Consider the following 23,603-nt stretch of genomic DNA (forward strand, 5'->3'; position numbering starts at 1 on the left):
GAAGCAATTTCCAATGGTAAAAGGAGACACCAGAATACCAAATGTTTTAATTGTGGCAAAATGGGTCATATGAAAAGGAATTGTAGACAACGGATTTTCAAAAATAACAAAAATGCATCTTCTAGAAATAACAGAAATAGAAGGACTCAGCCTTCAGGTTTATATAGAAGACATGGGAAAGGCAGTCACTGGATGAATGAATGCAGGTCTACAAGAGATAGATAAGGCAACCTGTTACAGATGGGAAACGTGAGAGGAGGGCCTCACAGGCCCCCATGGCAAACATGGTTCAGTCATTTCCAGTTACTGCAGAGAACATGCCTCATCTGGACAATTAGGAAGCCCATGCCTACTGTTACAAGCAGTAATGATCAGAAGGATGAGTTCTGTGTGTTTTGGCAAACTTCTATAAGTGATCAAAGACCTAAGCTGAGAGTGTGTGTAAATGGCATTTTTATTACTGGCCTGCTGGACACAGGTGCTGATGTAAGTATCATTACCCCAGAATCTTGGCATCCATATTGGCCTCTTCAGAATGTAAATGTTCAGCTCCTGGGAACTGGAACCCTATCTCGAATAAGGCAGAGCATGAGATGGGTTGAATACATAGGGCCAGAGGGACAAATAGGAAAATTAAGGCCATATGTAGCCAATATTGCAATGAATTTATGGGGTCATGACCTATTACAACAATGGAATACCCAAATTAACATTCCTGCTACTGCTAGAGCCTATATTTCTGAGAATAATATTAAAAGATATTACAAATGAAGAAAACCGGCCATTCGGGCTGTACAAGAACACAAAGCAATTGATATCCCTTCAGAGATGCCAACAGCCTTGCCTCTAAAATGGTTGACTGAGAAACCAATATGGACAAAGCAATGGCCTTTAGCTGAGAAAAAGTTACAGGCTTTAGAACAGCTGGTACAAGAGCAATTGGATGCTGGACATATAGAAGAATCTACCAGCCCTTGGAATTCTCCTGTATTTGTGGTTAAAAAAAAATCAGGTAAATGGAGAATGGTGACAGATCTCAGGGTTATCAACAAGGTTATTCAATCTATGGGCCCTCTGCAATCTGGAATTCCTTTGCCCTCTTTATTACCAAAAGGATGGCCTCTCATAGTTATTGATTTAAAGGATTGTTTTTTCGCTATACCTTTACAAAAAGAAGATAGAGAAAAATTTGCCTTCACAGTGCCTACTTATAACAATTCTCAACCTTCGAGGAGGTACCACTGGGCCGTCCTCCCCCAGGGCATGTTAAATAGCCCCTCTGTGTGCCAATATTTTGTGAATCAACCATTGCAAATAATATGCAAGAAATTTCCCAAATCTATAGTATATCATTACATGGACGACATTTTGTTATCCGATTCAAACATGGATACCTTGGAAAGACTGAAGAAATAAAGATACTTTTACCTAAATGGGGATTGCAGATTGCTCCTGAAAAGATTCAGAGGGGAGATTCTGTTAATTATTTAGGTCATAAAATAGTTTTGCAAAAAATTAAGAGACAAAAGGCACAAATTAGGAGAGATCGCCTACGGACTCTTAATGACTTTCAAAGACTGTTAGGAGACATTTCCAGTCTACGACCAGCTATTGGGATAACACCTGATCTAATAATTCATTTGAACAAAACCTTGGATGGTGATAAAGATTTGAACAGTCCCAGAGAATTAACAGCTGAAGCAGAAAAGGAACTGACAATGATTGAGGAAAAATTACAACAGGCACAAGTGGACAGGGTGAATCCAGAGCTCGATTTTATTCTCGTCATACTACTATCAAAAATTTCTCCTACAGGAATTTTAATGCAGAGAGATCTTGGAATGTATCTTTTTACCACATAAACCAAGTAAGAAACTGAAAACTTATGTGGAAAAAGGCTCTGAGTTAATTATAAGAGGCAAGTTGAGACTTCGTCAACTAGCAGGCATAGACCCAGCAGAAATTATAGTGCCTTTCACTGCTGATGAACTAAAGAAATTATGGGAAGATAATGAACCATGGCAAAGAGCTTGTGCTATTTTTTTGGGAGACATTAATAAAAATTATCCAAAAAGCAAGAGGCTTAACTTCATAAAGAGAACTTCTTGGATCCTTCCTCAAATCGTCTGTGATGCTCCAATAACTGGAGCCCGTACATATTATATTGATGCCAATAAATCAGGGAAGGCAGGTTACAAATCAGAAGACTTGGGTAAGGTGGAACAAAGTCCTTATGATTCTGTCCAGAAGGTAAAATTATATGCCATTCTTATGGTGCTAAGGGATTTTAAAGAACCTATTAATATAGTTACTGATTGACAATACGCAGAAAGAGTTATTTTACATACTGAAACTGCTGAATTTATACCTGATGATACAGAACTAACCTCATTGTTTATCCAGGTACAAGATATGATCAGGAACAGGCTTTGCCCTATGTATATAACACACATCCGATCCCATACGGGTCTGCCAGGTCCTCTAGCACAAGGTAATGCAGAAATTGAACAAATATTGATTGGCAGTGTGCTACAAGCCTCTGAATTTCATAAAAAACATCATGTTAATAGCAAAGGTTTGAAGAAAGGATTTTCTATTATATGGCAACAAGCTAAGGAGATTGTAAAGAAATGCCCTACTTGCTCTTTCTATAACCAACCACCACTGCCTGCAAGGGCTAATCCAAAGGGCACTCAAAGGAATGAAATGTGGCAGATGGATGTGTTCCACTTTGCAGAATTAGGCAAATTAAAATATGTTCATCACACCATTGACACTTATTCAGGCTTTCAATGGGCAACTGCTTTAAGTTCAGAAAAGGCTGATTCAGTAATTACTCATTTATTAGAAGTCATGGCTATCATGGGTATACCTACACAAATAAAGACAGATAATGGTCCTGCTTATGTCTCTAGGAAAATGAAACGGTTTTTTGATTATTACAGTATCAAGCATGTTGCAGGTATACCATACAATCCTACAGGTCAAGCAGTCATAGAAAGATCAAATCGAACTATAAAGGATATGTTGAACAAACAGAAAGGTGTGGGAAACACCCCCAGAAATAGGTTACATAATGCTTTGTTAACCTTGAATTTTCTCAACGCTAATGAGAAGGGAACAACGGCTGCTGAAAGACATTGGATAATGGAAAAGTCTACTGAACTAAATCAACCAGTTTATTTCAAGGATGTGCTGACCTCACAATGGAAGCCAGGAGATGTGCTGCATTGGGGAAGGGGTTTTGCTCTTGTCTCCACAGGTGAGGAAAAATTGTGTATACCGTCAAAATTAATAAAAGTTCGGTTTGAAGAAGAGAAGCCACTTGGAAAAGATAAATAACAATTCATTCACAAGGATGGCAAGCATACTGATGGTAAGAAATACAGATAGGTTGGGGGCAGGGTTCTTTTCTTATCTCCACAGGAAAATACCCATCTTCAAAGAATTTAAGGGACCCTGAATATTTAATTACTGATAGATGGAAACTAGTTACGACACATTAAGGATCTACAATAAAACTATACATGTTCTGTAAGTATTAATTTTTTATATGTCTTATTAAACATTTCTTTATAAATATGTAGAGCTGGTTTTGGAGTTGGACTATGGCTCAGTCCCTCTTCAATTTCAAGCCTGTTGATAAGAGATATCTCAGAGTTTCTGTCTCAGGTCAGGAGCCATGAAATGGGACAGAATAAGAATAATTATGTACTTAATAAACTTTCTTTGCCTTTCCTCATATCTGTGTCTTTCTTTATATGTCAGTATATGTCCTTTTTGTTAATGTTTAAATTTCCCATAAAAAGCAACAAATTTTCCTACAGTAATCTTTGAAGTTTCCAGGATGAAGATGGGGCCCCATGACATCAACTCAATCTGGTTATTATGACATCATGAATACTTTTTTTTTCTTTTTTTATTGAGAAAAGGAGAAGAAAAAAAACAAGTTTCCACCTCCTCCCAGCCTCCCATTTCCCTCCCCCTCCTCCCGCCCTATGCCCCCTCTTCCCACCCTTCTCCCCCTCCCCCCACTCCTTTCCCCCTCCCTCTCCAGTCCAAAGAGCAGTCAGGGTTTTCTGCCCTGTGGTAAGACCTAGGACCTCCCACCTCCGTCCATATCTAGGAAGGTGAACATCCAAACTGGCTGGGCTCCCACAAAGCCATCACATTACGTAGGATCAAACCCCCGTGCCATTGTCCTTTGCGCCTCATCAGCCCTCATTGTTCGCCATGTTCAGAGAGTCCAGTTTTATCCCATGCTTTTTCAGTCACAGTCCAGCTGGTCTTGGTGAGCTCTCAATAGCGCTAAAATTAGACCTGTTTTTTGGTACCAACTGCACAAGACAATTTAGAATGGTGCACATTTTGACAACACTCTGGCCGGACCTTCTCAAAATGCTCAGAGACTAGTTACAATTTTCTTAGGTCAAAGGTTAATTTGGGAATTTTACCATCATTTGCTTTCACAGGAGACCCTAAGAAGAACGTCGCCCCCATGTCAGCTAGAAGCAATCTTAGAGGACGAAGTCCCCTCTCCCAACTGAGTTTATCCTCAGGGTTAGGGACATCATTTAGTGGTTGGTTTAAAGTTGAGGGGATGGGGAGATATTTTATGGAATTAGGGGTATTTTCAAAAAAAGGGGGGATTAACTGGTTTGATGTGATGATTGGTATTTGTGAATTACTGTTTTTAGAAAATTGTATTGGTACTCTTTCTTGTATATTGATATATTGAATATTGAATGTGAATGTTTCTACCTCTATTTTTGTATAAGAGTATGCTTATAACTTTGTCTATATTGTATTAATACATTTACCATATTACAATGTACATTTCTACCTCTGATATTATTTATATAATATAATATAATTAAAAAAACATTGTTTACATTTGATGTGTAATGACATTGTTTACAGTTGAAAATCATTGTCTTCATATATTGCACAGTTGTTTATTCTCTTTGTCTTCAAGTTAGAAAGGTATTGAGAATTAATCAGGTCTTTTAGATACATAGAGGTTATATTTATTATAGATAGTAAAATCTTCAGTCTCTTCGAAGAGCTGTAGAAAATGGCCTTTAATCTAACCTAGAATTCTGTGCCAACGAGACACAATCAGTCCTGGCAATACCACTCTACTCCCTAGAGAACGTTGAGCACCAAAGACACTCCACTGGGAGCTTGTCTTCTTGGCAAAACTGGTCTTTGGGTTAAGAAAAGCACATACCTCAACTACTGACAAAGATACAGAATATCCATAAGTAGATGAAACAGAATTGTCTTATCTTGCCAAGACAGGGTAGGATAGTTCTAAAAAAGTTCCTTGCCTTTAATAATGGTATGTCAGTTATGTTAGGCCTTAGCCAAAGTTGGTTGACTCAACATTGCAAACAAGACTTTGGGTGATTGCCCAGGGAGTTAGTTGTCTCTGTCATTTGTTGCACATTTTGGATATCTCTCGTTTGTTAAGTAATATTAATTCCCTTCTCAGATCTTTGACGGGGCTGAAGATTATATAATTGTAGTTACTCTCTACATTATTTAGATTCCTTGAGATAGAATGTTTAGCAAAACTTTTGTTATATGTTTCTTGCTCAATATTGTTTGTTATATTTATTATTTGTTACTATTGTATATAGTTGTATTTGTTTTAGTTCTAGACAAAAGGGGGAGATTCAGGAATAGCCCAGCCCATTGGGGGGTATGTTCGCCTCAGGCTAATGTTTACATATAAATCTGGCAGGCGTGAGCATCGCCAGTCTCTTTTTTGTATCTCCTGCTCATCACTGGATCCCTGGTGTTGTAAGCTATCCCTTCATTAAAATTTGCTGTTTCATATTAAGCTAGCCTGGTTAATACGCCATTTACAAGAGAAAGTGGGAAGTAGACTGCAACACTTGAGCACAGGAGATCACCTCCTATGTATAACCCCAGTAGCACAGAAAACAAGAGCAACAGTGAATAAATTGAACCTCCTGAAACTGAGAAGCTTCGGTAAAGCAAAGGACACTGTCATTAAGACAAAAAGTCATCCTACTGAACAGGAGATCTTCACCAACCCCACATCAGACAAAGTCTGATCTCCAAAATATATAAAGAATTCAAGAAACTGGACATGAAAATTCTAATTAATCCAATTAAAAAATGGGCTACTGAACTGAACAGAGAATTCTCAGCAGACAAAGTTCAAATGGCCAAAAGACACTTATGGTCATGTTCAACCTCCTTAGCGATCAGGGAAATGCAAATCAAAACAACTTTTAGATACCATCTTACACCTGTCAATATGGCTAAAATCAAAAACACCAATGACAGCCTATGCTGGAGAGGATGTGGAGTAAGGGGAACACTCTTTCACTGCTGGTAGGAATGCAAACTTTGGAAATCAGTGTGGCGGTTTATCAGGAAATTGGCAATCAATTTACCTCAGGATCCAGCAACACCACTCTTGGGAATATATCCAAGAGAAGCCCAATCATACTAAAAAAGCATTTGTTCAACTATGTTCATAGCAGGATTATTTGTAATAGCCAGATCCTAGAAACACCTGGATGCCCCTCAATGGAAGAATGGATAAAGAAAGTGTGGAATATATACACATTAGAGTACTACTCAGCAGTAAAAAAATAATGACATTTTGAATTGTGCATGCAAATGGATGGAAATAGAAAACACTATCCTGCGTGAGATAATCCAGACCCAAAAAGATGAATATGGTATGTACTCACTCATTAGTGGACTCTAGCCATAAACAAATGACATTAATCCTAGAGAAGCCAAATAACAAGGTGAACCAAAAGAAAAACTATAGATCCTTTTGGAAATTGTAAGCAAACAAGATTGCTGGGCAAAAGTTGGGAGCATGGCGGTGGAAGTAGGGGTGGGGGTGGGCTTGGGGGAAGGGGAGAAGGGGAGAGAGAAGGGAGAAGGGAAAGACTAGAGAGAGCTTGGGGGAGTGGGAGGGTGGAGATGAGGAAAGGGCAGATATAGGAGAAGGGAAGAAGTTATCTACATTAAGGGAGTCATTTTAGCGTTGCCTAGAGACTTAGATTTAGAGGGGATCCCAGGTGTCCATGGGGATGTCCTGAGCTAGGTCCTTGAGCAGCAGAATAGAAGGTGCCTGAATTGGCCTTGCCCCACTAAGACACTGATGATTATCTCGAATATCACCATAGAATCTTCGTCCAGCGATGGATGGAGATAGAGACAAAGTCCCTCATCAGGGCCACAGACTGAGCTCCCAAAATCCAATTGAAGAGCAGGAGGGAGAAGATGAGCAAGGAAGTCTGGACCCTGAGAGGTTGGTCCACCCACTGAGACAGTGTACCTGTTCTAATGGAAGCTCACCAAATCCAGCTGGATCAGGACTGAATGAGCATGCGACCAAACCAGACTCTCTAAATGTGGCTGAAATGGGGGGCCGATTGAGAAGCCATTGATAAAGAACCTTCATCTGGCGATGTACGGAGATAGAGACAGAGACCCACATTGGAGCACTTGATTGAGCTCCCAAGGCCCAGATGAAGAGCAGAAGGAGGGAGAACATGAGCAAAGAAGTCAGGACTGCGTGGAGTGCGTCCACCCACGAAGATGGTGGGACTGATCTAATGGGAGCTCACTAAGGCCAGCTGGAATGGGACTGAACGAGCATGTGATCAAATCGGACTCTCTGAATGTGGCTGACAATGAGGGCTGACTGAGAAGCCAATGATAATGACACCAGAGTTGGATTCTACTACATGTACTAGCTTTTTTGGGAGCCTAATCTGTCAGGATGCACACCTTCCTAGACCTAGATGGAGGGTGGAGGGCCTTGGACTTTCCACGGGGCAGGGCACACTGACTTCTCTTAGGATTGGAGAGCGAGGGGGAGGGGGAGTGAGAGGAGTGGGAGGGAAATGGGAGGATTGGAGGAGGTGGAAATTTTTAATTAATAAATAAAAAAAGAAAGAACTAAACAGACAGTAGCTTGAATATTCAGGGAGTGCTATGAGTGAACCAGAAAATGAGAGAAGTCTAAGCCCCAAAACCGATTATGAAATCCAAACTTTCAAAATAATAAACATTCTGTCCAAAATTGAATCGAATCCATACTCAGTAAGATGCTGAGGGTTGCTTATGGTAGCTGAAAGGGCTAAAAACGGACATCGGATCGTGACAAGGAGATGCTCCCAGATTTCTGCTCCAATTTCTCCACCCAGACAATGTACCTATAAAAGAAAAGAATGCTTTCAATTCACAGGTTAGTTTTAAGAATGGCATATCAAAATAACACATAGAATCTTAATGGATCATAGGTATTTCCCATCGCCTTTAATGAACCACAGCTAGTTTAAAGAAGTACTAGAAAAATCCAGATTTAGAACACCTTGGCACTTGAATTTTTTAAATATTTTTTAACCAATACACCTGTCATTATTTTTATTTTGCTTTCAGAAGTTTCTTTCAGGCCTATGCATTTTTCCATGTCTATTGACAATCAAAACACCTTATCTCAGTCACAATACAGTACCTTTGTGACTATTGTCCTAACTGGATACTACATTCTTGACATCACATGCATATATGCTTCAAAGATAAATTATATCTAGTCATGTCACTAGTTAATGTTTTTCCCTTCCTTGTGGAACAAGGAATTTAATCACTTAATGGGATACATAATGATTGGCATAATGTGGTCCACTGCTGCTATTCCAGCATCACGTGAGCTCACTCATCCTCTCTTACTATCACCCATACACATCAGCCATTTCTTTGTCCCTCAGCACACACTTCCCACCCCAGAGATTTCACATTGTTCTCTCTCCTATATAAAATATTCTTAACAATAAAATAAAAGTCAACATATAACCACGGCCTCTTAATCAGTGAAGTTCATCTTGGTGTCACTAGTTTAAAAGGGTTTTGCTGACCATCCATCCATCCATTCCAGAGTGGTCCTTCAGCCTGCCTTCTGCCATTGTTGCAATTGTGACTGACATCTTGATATTCACAAAAAGCACTGCTGGCAGCTTATAAGCATTTGTGTTCCCTGATTTAACTTATCTCTCTCAATCTGTATCTTCAAATATGGATAACTCTTGCACTGACACAATGCCTGCCTCTAGGGAGACATTCCTCAAAAGAGGCTGATTAAATGAATACATGAACAAATTCGATTAGATGAACGAAGGATTCTTGAACATAGTCTTAAATAAAAGTGTTAAATACAACCCCCGGAAAAAATTTAAAAGACTTACTATCAGGTAAGCAGTTTTACATACATGTTTAAAAATGCATATATACATATTTTCTATTGCCCATTTGATATTTGTTTTGGTCAGATGACATACCATTCTACTAAATATTAACTTTAATTTTTGTAATATTTAGCAATTTTCCCTGATTCTGGAAGAATAGATACTAGCCTTCACAGCCTTTAGCAGTTGCCCTGATATAAATTTAGAAAAACTGAGGTGTCCAATGTTATAGCCTTTCAGAGTTTGGAATCCAAGCTACAACTCGGTGTTCTACATTGTCTTATACTTCTAATATTTTAAAATTTTATACATATGGGTGTTTCGTCTACATGCATGTATAGCCTAGTATTATTTAAATAACACTATCAAAAATTCCAAGGACACAAAATATATAGGTTAACTAAAAATAAGCATAACAACTCAGTATCCAAAAAATAAAAACACAACTTATTTGGTCATTTCAAGAGTTTATAACACAAAGACAAAACTGGGGATTTGGGACAATGGTGAACTGCTTCAAAGACCTGGATTTAACCCCTAGGACTAAAACTATTTATTCATTTTATTATTAATTATTATTATTACTGAAACAAAGTAAAGATTAGCTAAAATAGGTTTCTTTTTTCTTTTCAGTTTAAAATCCTGGAATAAAAGAGTGCACCTTTTTTACGGGGCTCTAAGTCTCTGAATAAGTATACTGAACGATGCTGCTACAGAACTCCACTAAGTGGCTTCCATCAGAACGTCTGCATTGGTTTTCACCCCACTCTAGTGCTCAGGGACACTGATCCACAGTTACTACTTCATGGGACTCCAGGTTCTCTGGATCTCTAGCTCTAATGATGGAGTAAGCTGAGATCAGTTTTCCATTGCTCTCTCCCAGGTCGCCTGAGCAAGCTGTGTACCTCAGCTAAGGTTCACTGCTTGAAATATAGCCCATTTGATCAGAACCTCCTTTGCAACCTAAAGCAAATGCTTCCTTACCTTGTCCCTTTAAGACTAACAATAAGTTCCTCTCTCTAGATTTCCTCACAAATGCCTTTAGAACAGTACTGTGAATGGCCATTTGTTTTTCCTTTAAGATCATGACAGACAGAATCATTTCTCATCACCTGCTGAATACAAACACCTTTGCTTTGGAGACCAGACTGGATTTTTAATTTCTGGCAAGGAAAACTTGTATCATGAGTTTAATTCTGTTCCCTCCACAACAGCATCACCATATAAGACTGGTTCCTCATGTATGCAGAGCTCTCACCATTACACAATATTTAGTCACAACAGAAGAAGTAAGCCAAGACGGTCATTCAGCTAGGGAAATGCTCAGGAGAAAATTGTCTCTAAATTACACAAGGGGCAGATGTCCCAAATCACTAAAGACATGCAATATTTATGAACACTAGAAAGTTATCCTGAGACGTGAATTCAAACCTACCTCATCAAATATGACGTATCTTATCCTCTTCACCCAGCTTTGGCGATGAGGAGCCAGTAGCAGAATTTCAAAGCAGGCAGGCACGGTAACAAGGACCTAAAAACAGCAGTAGGGTGTGAAGTAACACTTAGAATGTGTATAGGTATAAAACTACATGAAGCAAAGCTCTGAGTCCTGAGTGTATCTCGAATAATTAAGATCTGATAGTACATCTAAGAATTAGATTCATTACACGTGTGATAATAGTTTGAACGACATGAAGTTTCAATTTTCCTGGGACAAAATAATAAAATATCAAATTTGAAGTGCAGATTCTTGTTTATGAGCCTTCCAACTGTATCCAGCCCCGAATGGGACACATTTTGACCTCTTTCCAAACACAACAATCAGTAAAAAGAATTGAAAGAACAAGCGAGCCAGGGGAAGGCATCGTGTATTGTGAACTGCAGTCTTCTGAACCAACAGTAAAGGAAATGGAAAGAATAGAGAGCCAGGGGGAAGGCATCGTGTATTGTGAACTGCTGTCTTCTGAACCAACAGTAAAGGAAATGGAAAGAATAGAGAGCCAGGGGAAGGCATAGTGTATTGTGAACTGCTGTCTTCTGAACAAGGACTGGCAGGTCCACTCATGAACTCACAGTAACTGTGGTTATCTCTGTACAAAATCTGCTGATCAAACTAGTCAAAATTCCAGCATGAATGAGGAAGCACTCACAAGGCCACACCCTCGCAGAGGAGTTATTGGCAGGTGGTGGCTGCTGAGAAAGAGACTTGATACTGGGAGGCCTGTGAGTTGGAGTGAGGGAAGGGAAGGAAAAGGGAAAAAAAGGGTAGGTGCATATGATCTTAATATACCTCAAACACGTATGAAATTCTCAAGGAATAAATAAAAATGTTTTAACTAAATAAGCACTTTAGAAAGAAAAATATATGAAAGTCAAAGTCATTAATATTAACTTTTGTTTTTGTTTATGTTTTTCAAGAAAGGGTTTCTGTGTGTAATAGTCCTGACTGTTCTGGAACTCACTTTGGAAACCAGGCTGGCCTCAAACTCACTGAGATTTGCCTGCCTCTTCCTCCAAAGTGCTGGGATTCAAGGTATGCACCAGCATGGCCTGGCTCAATTTTACTTAATTCTTTCAAATGTAACACTAAAAGAGAATTTGTGTTAGAAGATGTTTCTTTGTTTTTTTACTTTTATTGATTTTTATTGAGCTCGACATTTTTATCTGCTTCCCTCCCTGCTTCTCCCCTCCCCTTCAACCCTCCTCCAAGGTTCCCATGCTCCAAATTATCTAGGATATCTTGTATTTTTCTACTTCCCATGTAGATTAGATCGATGTATGTCTCTCTTAGGGTCTTCATTGTTGTCCAGGTTCTCTGGGATTGTGATTTGTGGGCTGGCTTTCTTTGTTTTATGTTTAAAACCCACCTATGAGTGAGTACATGTGATAATTGTCTTTCTGTGTCTGGGTTACCTCACAAAATATTTTTTTCTAGCTCCATAATTTTTCTGCAAAATTGAAGATGTCATAAATTTTCTGCTGTGTAGTACTCCATTGTGTAAATGTGCCACATTTTCCTTATCCATTAGAAGATGTTTCTTTTAAAGGCAATCCAGGCAACACATTTTCAAGTCTACAATATTGTTCTACAAGCATGTCTTAGTTTTCATTTTATCCTAATTAATTATTTAACTCATAACTCAATAAGACAGAACACTATAACTTCACTAACACTACAGCGCACTCATTAACTACAACACAACAAAAACATTTTAACTGATATGAGTATCTAACAAGAGAAAGTAATTATGATAATATATGGCTGTTCACTAAATTTTGGTAGCTTGTAAGATCACTGTATCATTTTGAATTCCATTGTAAAGCAACATGATGAATGAGATATAAACTAAAAGTTTATATCAAAATGAATATATCTTTAGAGAAAATGAGTTCTATTTTTCATATTCTTTAGAATTTGACAAATTTGTATTTTCTCTGAAGCAGTTTTGTCCTTCACAAATTCAAGAAATTATTTTCACAAATCTTGAGAAGATGTTAGATTTCTAGTCAAAAAGACATATCACTGTTATATAATCTAATATTAAGTTTATTAAGTAGTATGGCAAACCTGGCAGTTCAGGGCATCTTGACGATAATCCCTAGTGAAAACGCCACACACAACTTGACCAGCTGGCAGAATTTTGGTGTAACGATTTTCAACAGTTGCTGCCACTTGATTAACAAGTGCCTGATTGACAGGAAAACAGATGTATTAGCTACATAATAAAGTGTAGGTCAGCAAAATTTAATGATGGAGATGTTCAAAACTATGTTATGCTATGAATGCAGAAAACTAAATAAACCCTTTTATCTACCCACTCACAGTAAAAAGCTCTCCCATTGAACTGTTAGACTAAAAATCTGAACTTCTTTGATTAACAACAACCTACAGTAAAACAGACATAGAAAACAATTATCTGAAAGTAAAATGATAAGCATATCCTATAAAGCAGAAAAACTAACATATACAGTGTAATTAAATGATCACCACTTATAATCCGAGGCTATCACAAAAAGAATCTCAAACAAATTTGTATCTCATATTTCAGAGCCTCCCTCAGGTGTCAGAAGCTTGACTATATAGTCTCACTAAGGGTCAAGCAGGTAGCATGGCCAGAGGAATCTATAAACCTTCAATCATCTATTACACACTTTTATTGAATTATTACACTTTTCCCCAAAGTACACACCATATAGATGAAACTGTAAAATTTATAATACATCTATAAATACATTTTAAAGTTACTTTCCAGTTATTTTAATGTATCTGAACACACAACCCCCTTGTGCTGGCTATTGTTATGTCAACTTGACTAAAACTTGAATCATCTGGAAGGAGGAAAGCTCTACTAAGAAAATGCTACCATCAGATGGGCCTGTGGCTAACTTTCTTGATGAATAATTGATGTGGGGGGACAGTTTACTGTGGAGAGTTACACCCCTGGGCTAGTCAACTTTGCTGCTATAAGGAAGCAGGATGAGCAAGCCATGACAAAAATAGCCAGTACTCAGCACCCCTCCATGGCCTCGGCATCAATTCCTGCATCTAGGTTCTGACCCAGTTTGGGCTCCTATCCTGATTCTCTCAGTCATTAACTGTGCTGTGCAAGTGTAAGCTGAAATAAACCTCTCCTTCCCAAAGTTTCTATCATGATATTTTATCACAGCAATAGGAATACCTAATGAAGACAGTCTCCAAACGAAAATGTGGATAGTTCCAATTACACAAAGATTTTAACATTACCATTGGAATGAATAACTGTAATAAGCTAAGGTAGAAGCCTCATTCATGAATGTATACTTCATTGTGGCTCAGAAAAATATGTATTATTCATTACACAAAATTTGAGGAATTAGTAAAAAAAATGAATAATGAAATACAACAGACCAAAATTCATAAATAATAATACCACCCAAATCACCAAAGAAATGCACATCTAAATATGCAAATATAAAAAAGCACCTCTCTAAATAAACAGAATTCTGCTACCTCTGATTGTAGCAGAAGATCACTAAATGACAAAGGGAATCTTGAGAAAGATTTGAGATTCCATCTCACTCCAATTAGAATGGTTAAATCAAGAAAACAAGTGTTAACAGTTGGGGGAAATAGGTGGAAAGGGGAACCCTTAATAATTACTGGTAAAAGTATAGTCTTGTATACCCATTATAGAAATCATCATTGAGGTTTCACAAAGCATGAAAAATGAAACTACCTCATGACCTAGCTATATCACTCCATCCTGGGTATATACCCAAAAGTCTTCCAGTCTTACTAAAGTGATATGTGTACAACTGAGTTCAAACTTCCACTGTTCCAATAGCTAGGAAACAGAAGCAAGCTTGATGTCCAGTAGCAAATTAATAGGAAAAAACTTTGTACAAATACAATATTCTATTCAAACAGAAACAAACATGAAACAATGTTCTTCGAAGAAAATGAATGGAACTGGGTATTATTATATTAAGCAAAATAATACAGACACTAAAAGACAAATACCACATGTTTTCTCTTACATTTGGATCATAAAATTTAGTTTTTATTATATGCATAATGTAAGAGAGATTGGGTAGGGGACATTAAACTAGAAAGGGAAGCATAAGAGGGGAAATAGTGCAGAAGAAAAGAAGGGAAATAAGATAATAGACTATATGTGACTTGAAAGTGGAATGGGGGCTACATAAGAATAAAGGGAAGTGGTGGAGGGGAATACATCATAGGGGAGGTAGTGGTGAAGGGGAGTCAAAAATTATATACAAAAATTCTATTATGAAGCCCATTACTAATTTTTAACTAGTGAAAATAAATTTAAAAACTAGATATACCACATATCAATGTCTAATATTTCTGAGTAAATTCAGGAATAAAGAAAAATATTCCATGCACTGGATCCCTACCTTTGTTGGTGAAACATACACAACCACGCCTTCGTCACTCTCCTTCAGCACCTTCTCCATGCAGTAGTAGGAAGCATAGGTTTTGCCAGAGGAGGTAGGGGCAACAATCACTGCAGATTCGTTGTTATCCACCACATCCAGGAGCTCTCGCTGCAGGGGTCAGACCATGATTTGTATCAATCAAACAAGTCATATGCTACCCAAAATATCATTCCTTTACCATTCTGATTTTTCTGAACCTCAATGATGGAGAGCTGCAGACACACAGAAAATCTAAAAGTAAACTCTGGTAGTCGGTTCATTCTCTCAAATGATGCAATTTGTTTGCTTTTCAGCAGCTGAGAAATGAGTCTTACATGTGAAAATGGAGTAGAAAAACTAAAAGAACTGGACAGGACATGGAGACTATTCAGGAGAAAGAAGGAGCCAATGAGGAAGGCAGTGAAGCAAGGTGTATTGACAGAAATGCAATCGAAGTACATAACACACATGGATGAAAAGACCATAATAGAACATGCTCTTTTGCACAATCAGTATATAAAAATCACTCAAAAACAGCATCAGAATAAGATCTTACTATTAGGAAGGCTGTTTTCAATAGTTAGGAGTACAGAGTATCTTTGAGGAATATAGTTGTTCGAACCAGCCAACCATAAAATTACTGCCACAATTTTATGGCAGTAAGCAAATGGTTAAAGCGCAGAAATAGCAAAGATTCTTTATTTTGCTTCTTACCCTCGGTGGGAGACTATTTGGAAGCATCATCTTTGCATTCTATTATTTCATTTATCAAGATGATGAGTAGTCAAAATAATGGAAAGGCTATGTAAATACAGAAGACAGAAAGTACTCTCAAATGACAACCTGTCATTCTGTGAATCTTGTCCTCCCCACATGCCACACATCAGAATGAAAAGGGCATGAAAAAATTAGAAGGTGTATGGAAGGAGCAAATTTTCCTGCCTTGTAGCCTACACTAAAATAAGAAATTGGTCTCCTGCTCATGGGAAATCAGAATTTTGTTATACAAGGTCTCAGCCCAACTAGGTTTCTCTGATTCTTGCCTTCAGTTTTACATTTCCTCAAACAACCTGATCCACCCCAATGTGATGTAATTCTATTCACAAGCTGGTACTGGAAGCTAGGCTCATGCAGCCATCTTGTCTCTGGTCTTAAAACTCCAGAAATGGTAGGTAATAAGCATCTTTATATTAAAGCCAGGCTCTCCCAGGTTTTCCATTTTATTAATGAATAGTGACTTAAAATTCTGAGCTGATTGAAACAACTAGTCAGATTGAACCTACAAAATTGTATTTGTATACATATATAATACTCACGTTATCATATATATGCATATATAGGTATATGCATATATATTTTGATGTGTACAAAAGTGGTTACTTCCAAATTTTGTAGCCATCAATATTTATCTTATATATGTTTGCAGAAACATTGCTAGAATGGTAGAAAATACATAAGCAATTTTCTCACTGTTTAAACTACCTGAACTTCTTCATGAATACTTATGTTGTTTACATATGAAATTCTATTGACAGAAACCCTGAAGGCTGGTACAGAATGATAATAGCTGCATATCACAGACATTGTTAAGTTTTGACTCTGTGCATGTGAATTCATCTACTACCTCACCAAGGAAGTGGTCTACCATAGTAAATGAAATTTTGATTTTATTAAATAGAAAATATTAGTCCAAATGAGACATTTTAAATAACAATGAACTTTAACTGACATGACTTTTAAATGAAATAACTCAATATTATGAAGTCAATAACAAATACAAAGACTAACAGAGAGAGAGAAAGACAGACAGTGAGAGAGAGAAAGAGGGAGGGAGGAAGAGGGAGGGGGAGGGAGGAGGACTGGAGCAATAAGAAACTAAATGATGCATACATGATTAAAAATATAAAAATTATTTTTATTCATATTTATACCTGCCATGTATCGGGAATAAAATCTTGGACCCTGGGATCTGGATCTTTTCTTTCTTCTCGTATCAGATGGTGACCCATATATTTTAGTTGGAACCGAGCCGGCCCAATTCCAACTGAATATTTATTCTTTTCTTTCATTTTTTTGTCATCTGTTTCATCCTGTATTATTTTAAAAGATTGTTTTGAAAGCAATTTTAACGTATACCATGATTTTAATGTTGAAATGTTTATAACTGAGTTTCTTCTATATGAAAACAATTTTAATCACCCTTTAAACATCTTGAGGACATTGCCACTTTTCTGAACCACAAGCAAATCAGTAGATGTCAACATTTTCAAATGTTTACTCTAATATTTGTAGCTACAGCCTGACATATATACATCATCACCATTATAGATATGAGCTGTTTTGTTAGAATTAAGTATTCAGTTAACTTTAAAAGTCTGCAGAAATCACCTGACATTTAGTGTGCTAGTCAATTAATATAAAAATTTCTACTTGACTCACTCAGATTTGGTAGTTGGATTAACAAAGATGATAAAAATGAACATAAAAAAGATCACTGTACTTGAAAGGGTGCTTTATGTATAGCCAATTACAGCTAAATAAAATGAAGTTATTACAATATGTTACCTGAGTTGGATACAAAGAACTTGCTAGTTCATCAAACCCTAAACATGTAAGACATCTGGCTATGAGTTTCCGATCTGCTTCTTGCAGAAGCTCAGAGTGTTTGTCCAGCAAGGAGTGAATTCTCTTCATCATATCAACAGCTATGCTAAAGTCTTTTGTGGTTTCACCTTGGTACAAAATACAAATAATAAAATTGTTATAAAAGTTATCAAAATAACAAATATTTATTAAGGAAGATCAATCATCTATTCTATCAATCCTCACAATGTCTAATAAAACTCAACTATCTTACTTGGCATGAATGGATGTTTGAGAACAAAAAGAACTAGACAAAAATCTTACAGTTCACAATTAAAATATTCAATTGAAATTTGTAGAATTTTGTGGTGAATTATAAAGCTTTGTTCTATCTCATATGCCTATGTCTCCTCTGTTAAAAGAAAATAATTGCATGATTTTAAATATAAGATTATATATAATCTTAGCAACATTCCTTTAGCCCTATTGTTCACAGAGAGCTACTGCATGTAAGCACCGAATCTGTTCAGTCAGTGCAACCCATCCCTTCCAGCGATCAGACCCAGACTCCGACAATCCCTCCATTCTCTAGCATCACACACACTGTTTCTCCCCTCTGCTCACATCTTCATTCTCGCTTCTCTTTTGGTTCTGCCTTTCTTTTAGTTGCTGCACACTCTCACCTATTAAACAAGTGCTACCAATCACCCTCTGCAGGAATTGTAGATTACATGAATGAGATACTGAGCTAAGTGTGCATTCATTCTTCCATCACTCTCTGCCTTCCTATTATGAATATGAGGCTCCTAGCTGCTTCAAACTCCTGCTGTTTTGATATGCCTTCCCCAACAATGAATTGTACCCTCGAACTATTAAACAGTATAAACCCTTTATCTATTAAGTTGCTTTTATCAAAGTGTTTTTATCACAACAACTAAGGATAAACTAAGTTAATAGGCATAAATAAACACCAACTTATCCAGAAAGAAAATGTTTATAATTCCAAACTCGAGTGAATGATGCGTTTTTTTCTGTCTCACTGTTATTGGTTCTTATAACAATGATCTCTGACTGGTCAGCAGTTAGTTTAAAGCTAACTCCAATTTTGCACACACCTTCAGCTTGGCAGTGATCCTTCCATGCTGTCAAGCAAGCCGTTAACCCAACTTTTTCAGCCTGTAGTTTTACTGAGTTACTTTTACATGATTTCAAAAACTCTTCCAGCTTCTTCATCCCAGAGCTAAAATTCCTTTTCATCTCCTTCTCAATAGAAGATGACAGGGTATTCCATTTTTGTACTTCTCTTTGTTCTTCCTTGGCCATCAACCTCTTCTTATTCTCTCTAGCAATTATGTCAGCCTTGCTCTCCTGCCCAAATGAAAAGAAACACAACTCATGACAAGATAGAATTATTCCACATTGACATTTCTTGATAAATATTTTAAGTATTCTCAGATGATTTTGACCATCACCCCATACTTAAGTAGTCGTAAAAATATGTCTTTTTAATTGAGACTTTCTTGATTGAAAACATAATAATTCAACTTAGTGAATGTAAAAGACTTGATATAGATAATTTTCTAAATTTCTATTTAGTGTTATATTTTAAAGGGTAAATGTAATAACATCAAAGAGACCTTGCAAAGATTCATTTATGTCTCCATGCAGTGATACCTGCTATTCTCTTCAGACTGCATTTCTGTTACCTTTCCTACCAAGTTACCTTTCTACTCCCTACGTGATCATGATGTCTCTATCATGTAGCTCTCTCTGAATATCATGTCTAAGGATAATGTCTCATTCTTCTGACAAGCAATTATCCAACTACTCATCAAGGGTTACTCTGTCTGTACTTATATGTGCACCATTCTTCCTCCCTAGATTGAGATCCTTGAGATAACTTTGCACCTTGCTTGGATTCCCTAAGTCAAAGACATTTAGTTCACAATATTTAATGAGTAAATCAGAAAAGGGGAATGAAAGCAAAGAGTGGATAGGGATCAATCAATAAACAAATGATTTGTCTTACCTGAAGACATGTTTTTAAATGTTTTAAATATATTATCGACCCACTTTTGCTGTGGTTTTATGAACCTGATTTATTTTATTTTACATGGTCAAATTACAGGGCCAATGACATGGTTCAGCAGGTAAAGGTGCTGGCCTTACAGGCCTAATGCCCAAGTTCAATCCCCAGAAGCCCTATAAAGATACAAGTAGAGGATTCCACAAAGCTTTCTTCTGACCTCAATATACATACATTGAAGTGGAGGGAAGAGGCAGGGAGGGGAGCAGAAAAAAATGTATAACTCAATAAAATCCATTAAAAAGAGAATACCAGCAAGAGCTTTTAATGATAATGGAATTTACAGAAACTTACATGTGTCTTTGTGCTCCTGGATTTATTGTAATCATTTTTAGGCTTAGCACCTTGAGTTGTGATGACCTTGGAAGAGACTGATTTTAATGAGTTCCCATAAAATCGTTGAAAAACATGATATTTTTGCACACTTTTAAGATAATTGGGGTCTCTTGTACGCTCTGAATAAGAAAAAAACTTAAAATGTAAAATGATTAGGCTTTCTCGGCAGCATCTCTAACTCTCCACACCACTGCATAAACAGGCAATATTCTTTCTAGTGTACAACAGCAATTTTACTTGAGCAGTTTTCCCAAAGAACGTATCTTAAATTGTCTTAAATTGGGCTATCTCATCTGTAGAATAACTTTCAGCATGTCTACAAAGATGTCAAATTTTCAAATATATACATGCCTATGAAATTGAACCTAGGATTTCATGCATACAAGTCAAGGATCCTGCCACTAGTCAACAACTCCCAGCAGCTTAAACACTTTCAAGACAATTTTTCAGAGTCTATTTCCAAAAGCAAATACTAAGAATGTTATGTAATTCTATTGATTAAATGTGTTCTTTGATAATGGATATAGTACACTCTAATTACTTACCCCCATTCTCTTTTATATCCAATTTAACCTGTCAGCTCCCCTTTCTACATACAAGTCTTTTTCCCAAACTCATGCATTTGTGTTTTGATTTCTGACCCATTAACTTTAATTAAGACTCTGGGTTTGTCCACTGTACAACTACCAATGGAGCCCTGGGAGCACACCACTGGGTACACAACGGAGGTAATGGTGACCCTCCTCCAGAATCCATCTGGATTAAGCAGTAAGGAGTAATGGTCCAAGAGTACCCTTCCTTGCAGGTGTAATGAGTTTTTTTTGGGGGGGGGGATCTTTTGTTTTGTTTTAGAGACAGACTCTATGTGTTACCTGTTTGTGCCCTGTGAATGAGCTGCAGTAGGGAAAATTAAGAAGAAAGCCAGCTGAGATATTCTGGTTCCTTGAATTAATGGATAGGGAAATATAAGGCCCACGTCCTGGGACACAGTCATAGAGCTGAGAGCTTCATCACTATATATTACACTCCAAAGGACATCCAGATTTCTTAAACTACAAGACTTCTTTCCTTAACACAGTGTCAAACTCAGGAGACAGAAATCATAAATGCACTCCTCTGCCAAAACCACCTCCACCCTCCATATGAATAACCACCGGGGAGAATTCTATACTAACATCCTTCCTGTTCTCTACCTGAATGCCCCGTGGAACGTTCTTCACCAAAACTGTTGATCTGAGTTCACAATGTGATTTATACTTTGAAATAAAGTCCAGAGTGATGTAGATTTCAATTAGTTTAGCAGAATCGGCAAGCTCACCATTGAAATTGGCCTTTGTCCTGTCATAGTCATCACTGAGAGGTCTGTGGGAATGCCAGTGCACAAGCTCATCGAATTCCTTATGCTTAACCAGTGAGGAAACAATGGGGTCATCACTGGGAGACAAAAAGAAATACAAGCACATATCAAATTCCAGGCCTCCAAATCCAACACATTTAATAACTTTGAAAACCATAGTTCCTTCTCCTGAGATACAACATATGTAGCAGAATGCAAAGAGCATTTTCTTAGAAGCTTCAGAAGCCAGGACCACTTCAGGTCTCTGACACTCTCAAACATTCCATGTTCCATTAATTTAAAAATAGGGGTAGAATGCTTTGATCTCAAATTAATCACACAGATGTCATAAAGATTGGCAATGGGCAATATGCTGCAAATACATATTACATGTAATTTACTATCTTAAATGTGTCATATTTCTGCAGTTTATTCAGAAAAGGCCTTCTCAAAGAATATTTCATAAATAACTATTGTCCATTCCAAACAAGTATTTATTTATTTATTTATTTATTTTGTGGTTTTTCGAGACAGGGTTTCTCTGTGGTTTTGGAGCCTGTCCTGGAACTAGTTCTTGTAGACCAGGCTGGTCTCGAACTCACAGAGATCAAACAAGTATTTATTAATACATATTGAGGCCTTACCTCTTTAGGAAAGGCAAGTCTTTCAAAATGTCTCCAGTAAATTCATCAACCAAAGCACATGACATTGGAATAAAACCCAAATTTGGCATCCTTTTTTGGGAACTTTCTGTAAACAAAAATAAATATGATAAAGTTAAATGTGAAATTTTCAGAAAAGATAGTGTGAACTCCATTCTAAGGTTCTCAGTTGTTCCCAAAGTGGAAACCTGCTCACAGACAGGCTCTTCATAGTGCTCTTCATTTCCTGCCCAAACCTAATTTGAACCACTCTCTGACTGCTACAGTAAACTCCTTGCTCCAGTGTTCTTTTGTCAGCTGAGATTCATTGTCATAGAACACAAGAATACACACACACACACACACACATACACACACACACACATACACACACACATACACACACAAATACACACACATACACACACACATACACACACATACACACACATACACACACACATACACACACACATACACACACACATACACACACATACACACACATATATATACACATACACACACATACACACACATACACACACACACATACACACACACACACATACACACACACAAACACACACACACACATTTATACATGTAGGTATCCACTCTCTGATTGGTACAGTAAACCCCTTGAACCAGTGTTCTTTTGTCATGTGGGATTCATTGTCATAGATGACAAGAATACACACGCACACATATGTAGATATGTAGGTACACTAAGTTCTCATACTTCCTCTAAAATCATTTTCCTGAAATTCATTACAATATTAAAGATGTTATTATGACTAAATCATTTTTTTGTTTTTCTTTGAATATGCATGCTATCCTCTACCCTTATATAATTTAATAATTAATATAATTCTACTACATTTTAAATTTCATCATTACTGAGAAATCTGTCACTTGACTAATTCTTTAGAGTTAATTGTGAATCCTATGATATGTTCTGTAGTTTTTACATGTTGCAGTTTCCCTTTGTGTGTCAAGGGAATGCATTCTTCTGGCTTAATATGTTTTTGCATTTAACTTACCTGATTTGACATCCTAAATGTATAAAATTTGTCTTGATTAATTCAGGCCAATGTTAGGTCATTACTTACTAAACATGATTCCACTCACATCAATTAATTCCTTCTTTCTTTCCAAGTTTCCAAATGAACCAAAGGTTGGCTTTTACTCTCCATGTCTTTTAATATCTTCTGTGCTGGATTTTAATTTTTATTTATTTAAGATATATACCATTCTTTAATATACTTATTTTGAAACATTTATACATGTATGTGTGTAGGTAGAATGATAGATAGATAGATAGATAGATAGATAGATAGAAATATAGACAGACAGACACACAGATAGATAGATAGATAGATAGATAGATAGATAGATAGATAGATATGCATATATGCATAGTGTTAGTTGGGGGGCCTGGGGGTGCATGCCTGTATTAT

The 23,603-nt window shown here is 37.1% G+C and overlaps 1 protein-coding gene across 1 annotated transcript in view; it reads right to left on the bottom strand.

Annotated features, from left to right (window-relative positions):
• The window catches only part of LOC121462851 (probable ATP-dependent RNA helicase DDX60), a 121,999-nt gene that overhangs the window by 58,242 nt on the left and 40,154 nt on the right, over positions 1-23,603 (bottom strand). Inside the window, exons 11-20 of the mRNA XM_041674814.1 lie at positions 22,147-22,252; positions 21,485-21,600; positions 20,125-20,285; positions 18,860-19,112; positions 17,727-17,893; positions 17,093-17,251; positions 15,141-15,290; positions 12,811-12,930; positions 10,678-10,773; positions 8,098-8,213 (exon numbers count right to left, since the gene is read on the bottom strand). Of these exons, the coding sequence (XP_041530748.1) occupies positions 8,098-8,213; positions 10,678-10,773; positions 12,811-12,930; positions 15,141-15,290; positions 17,093-17,251; positions 17,727-17,893; positions 18,860-19,112; positions 20,125-20,285; positions 21,485-21,600; positions 22,147-22,252 (1,444 nt within the window). The remainder of the gene's footprint in view (positions 1-8,097; positions 8,214-10,677; positions 10,774-12,810; positions 12,931-15,140; positions 15,291-17,092; positions 17,252-17,726; positions 17,894-18,859; positions 19,113-20,124; positions 20,286-21,484; positions 21,601-22,146; positions 22,253-23,603) is intronic.

This window comes from Microtus oregoni, unplaced genomic scaffold (assembly GCF_018167655.1).
Source record: "Microtus oregoni isolate MIOR12 unplaced genomic scaffold, Mior012 000025F_ref0000491, whole genome shotgun sequence".
Classification (NCBI taxonomy): Eukaryota; Metazoa; Chordata; class Mammalia; order Rodentia; family Cricetidae; genus Microtus; species Microtus oregoni.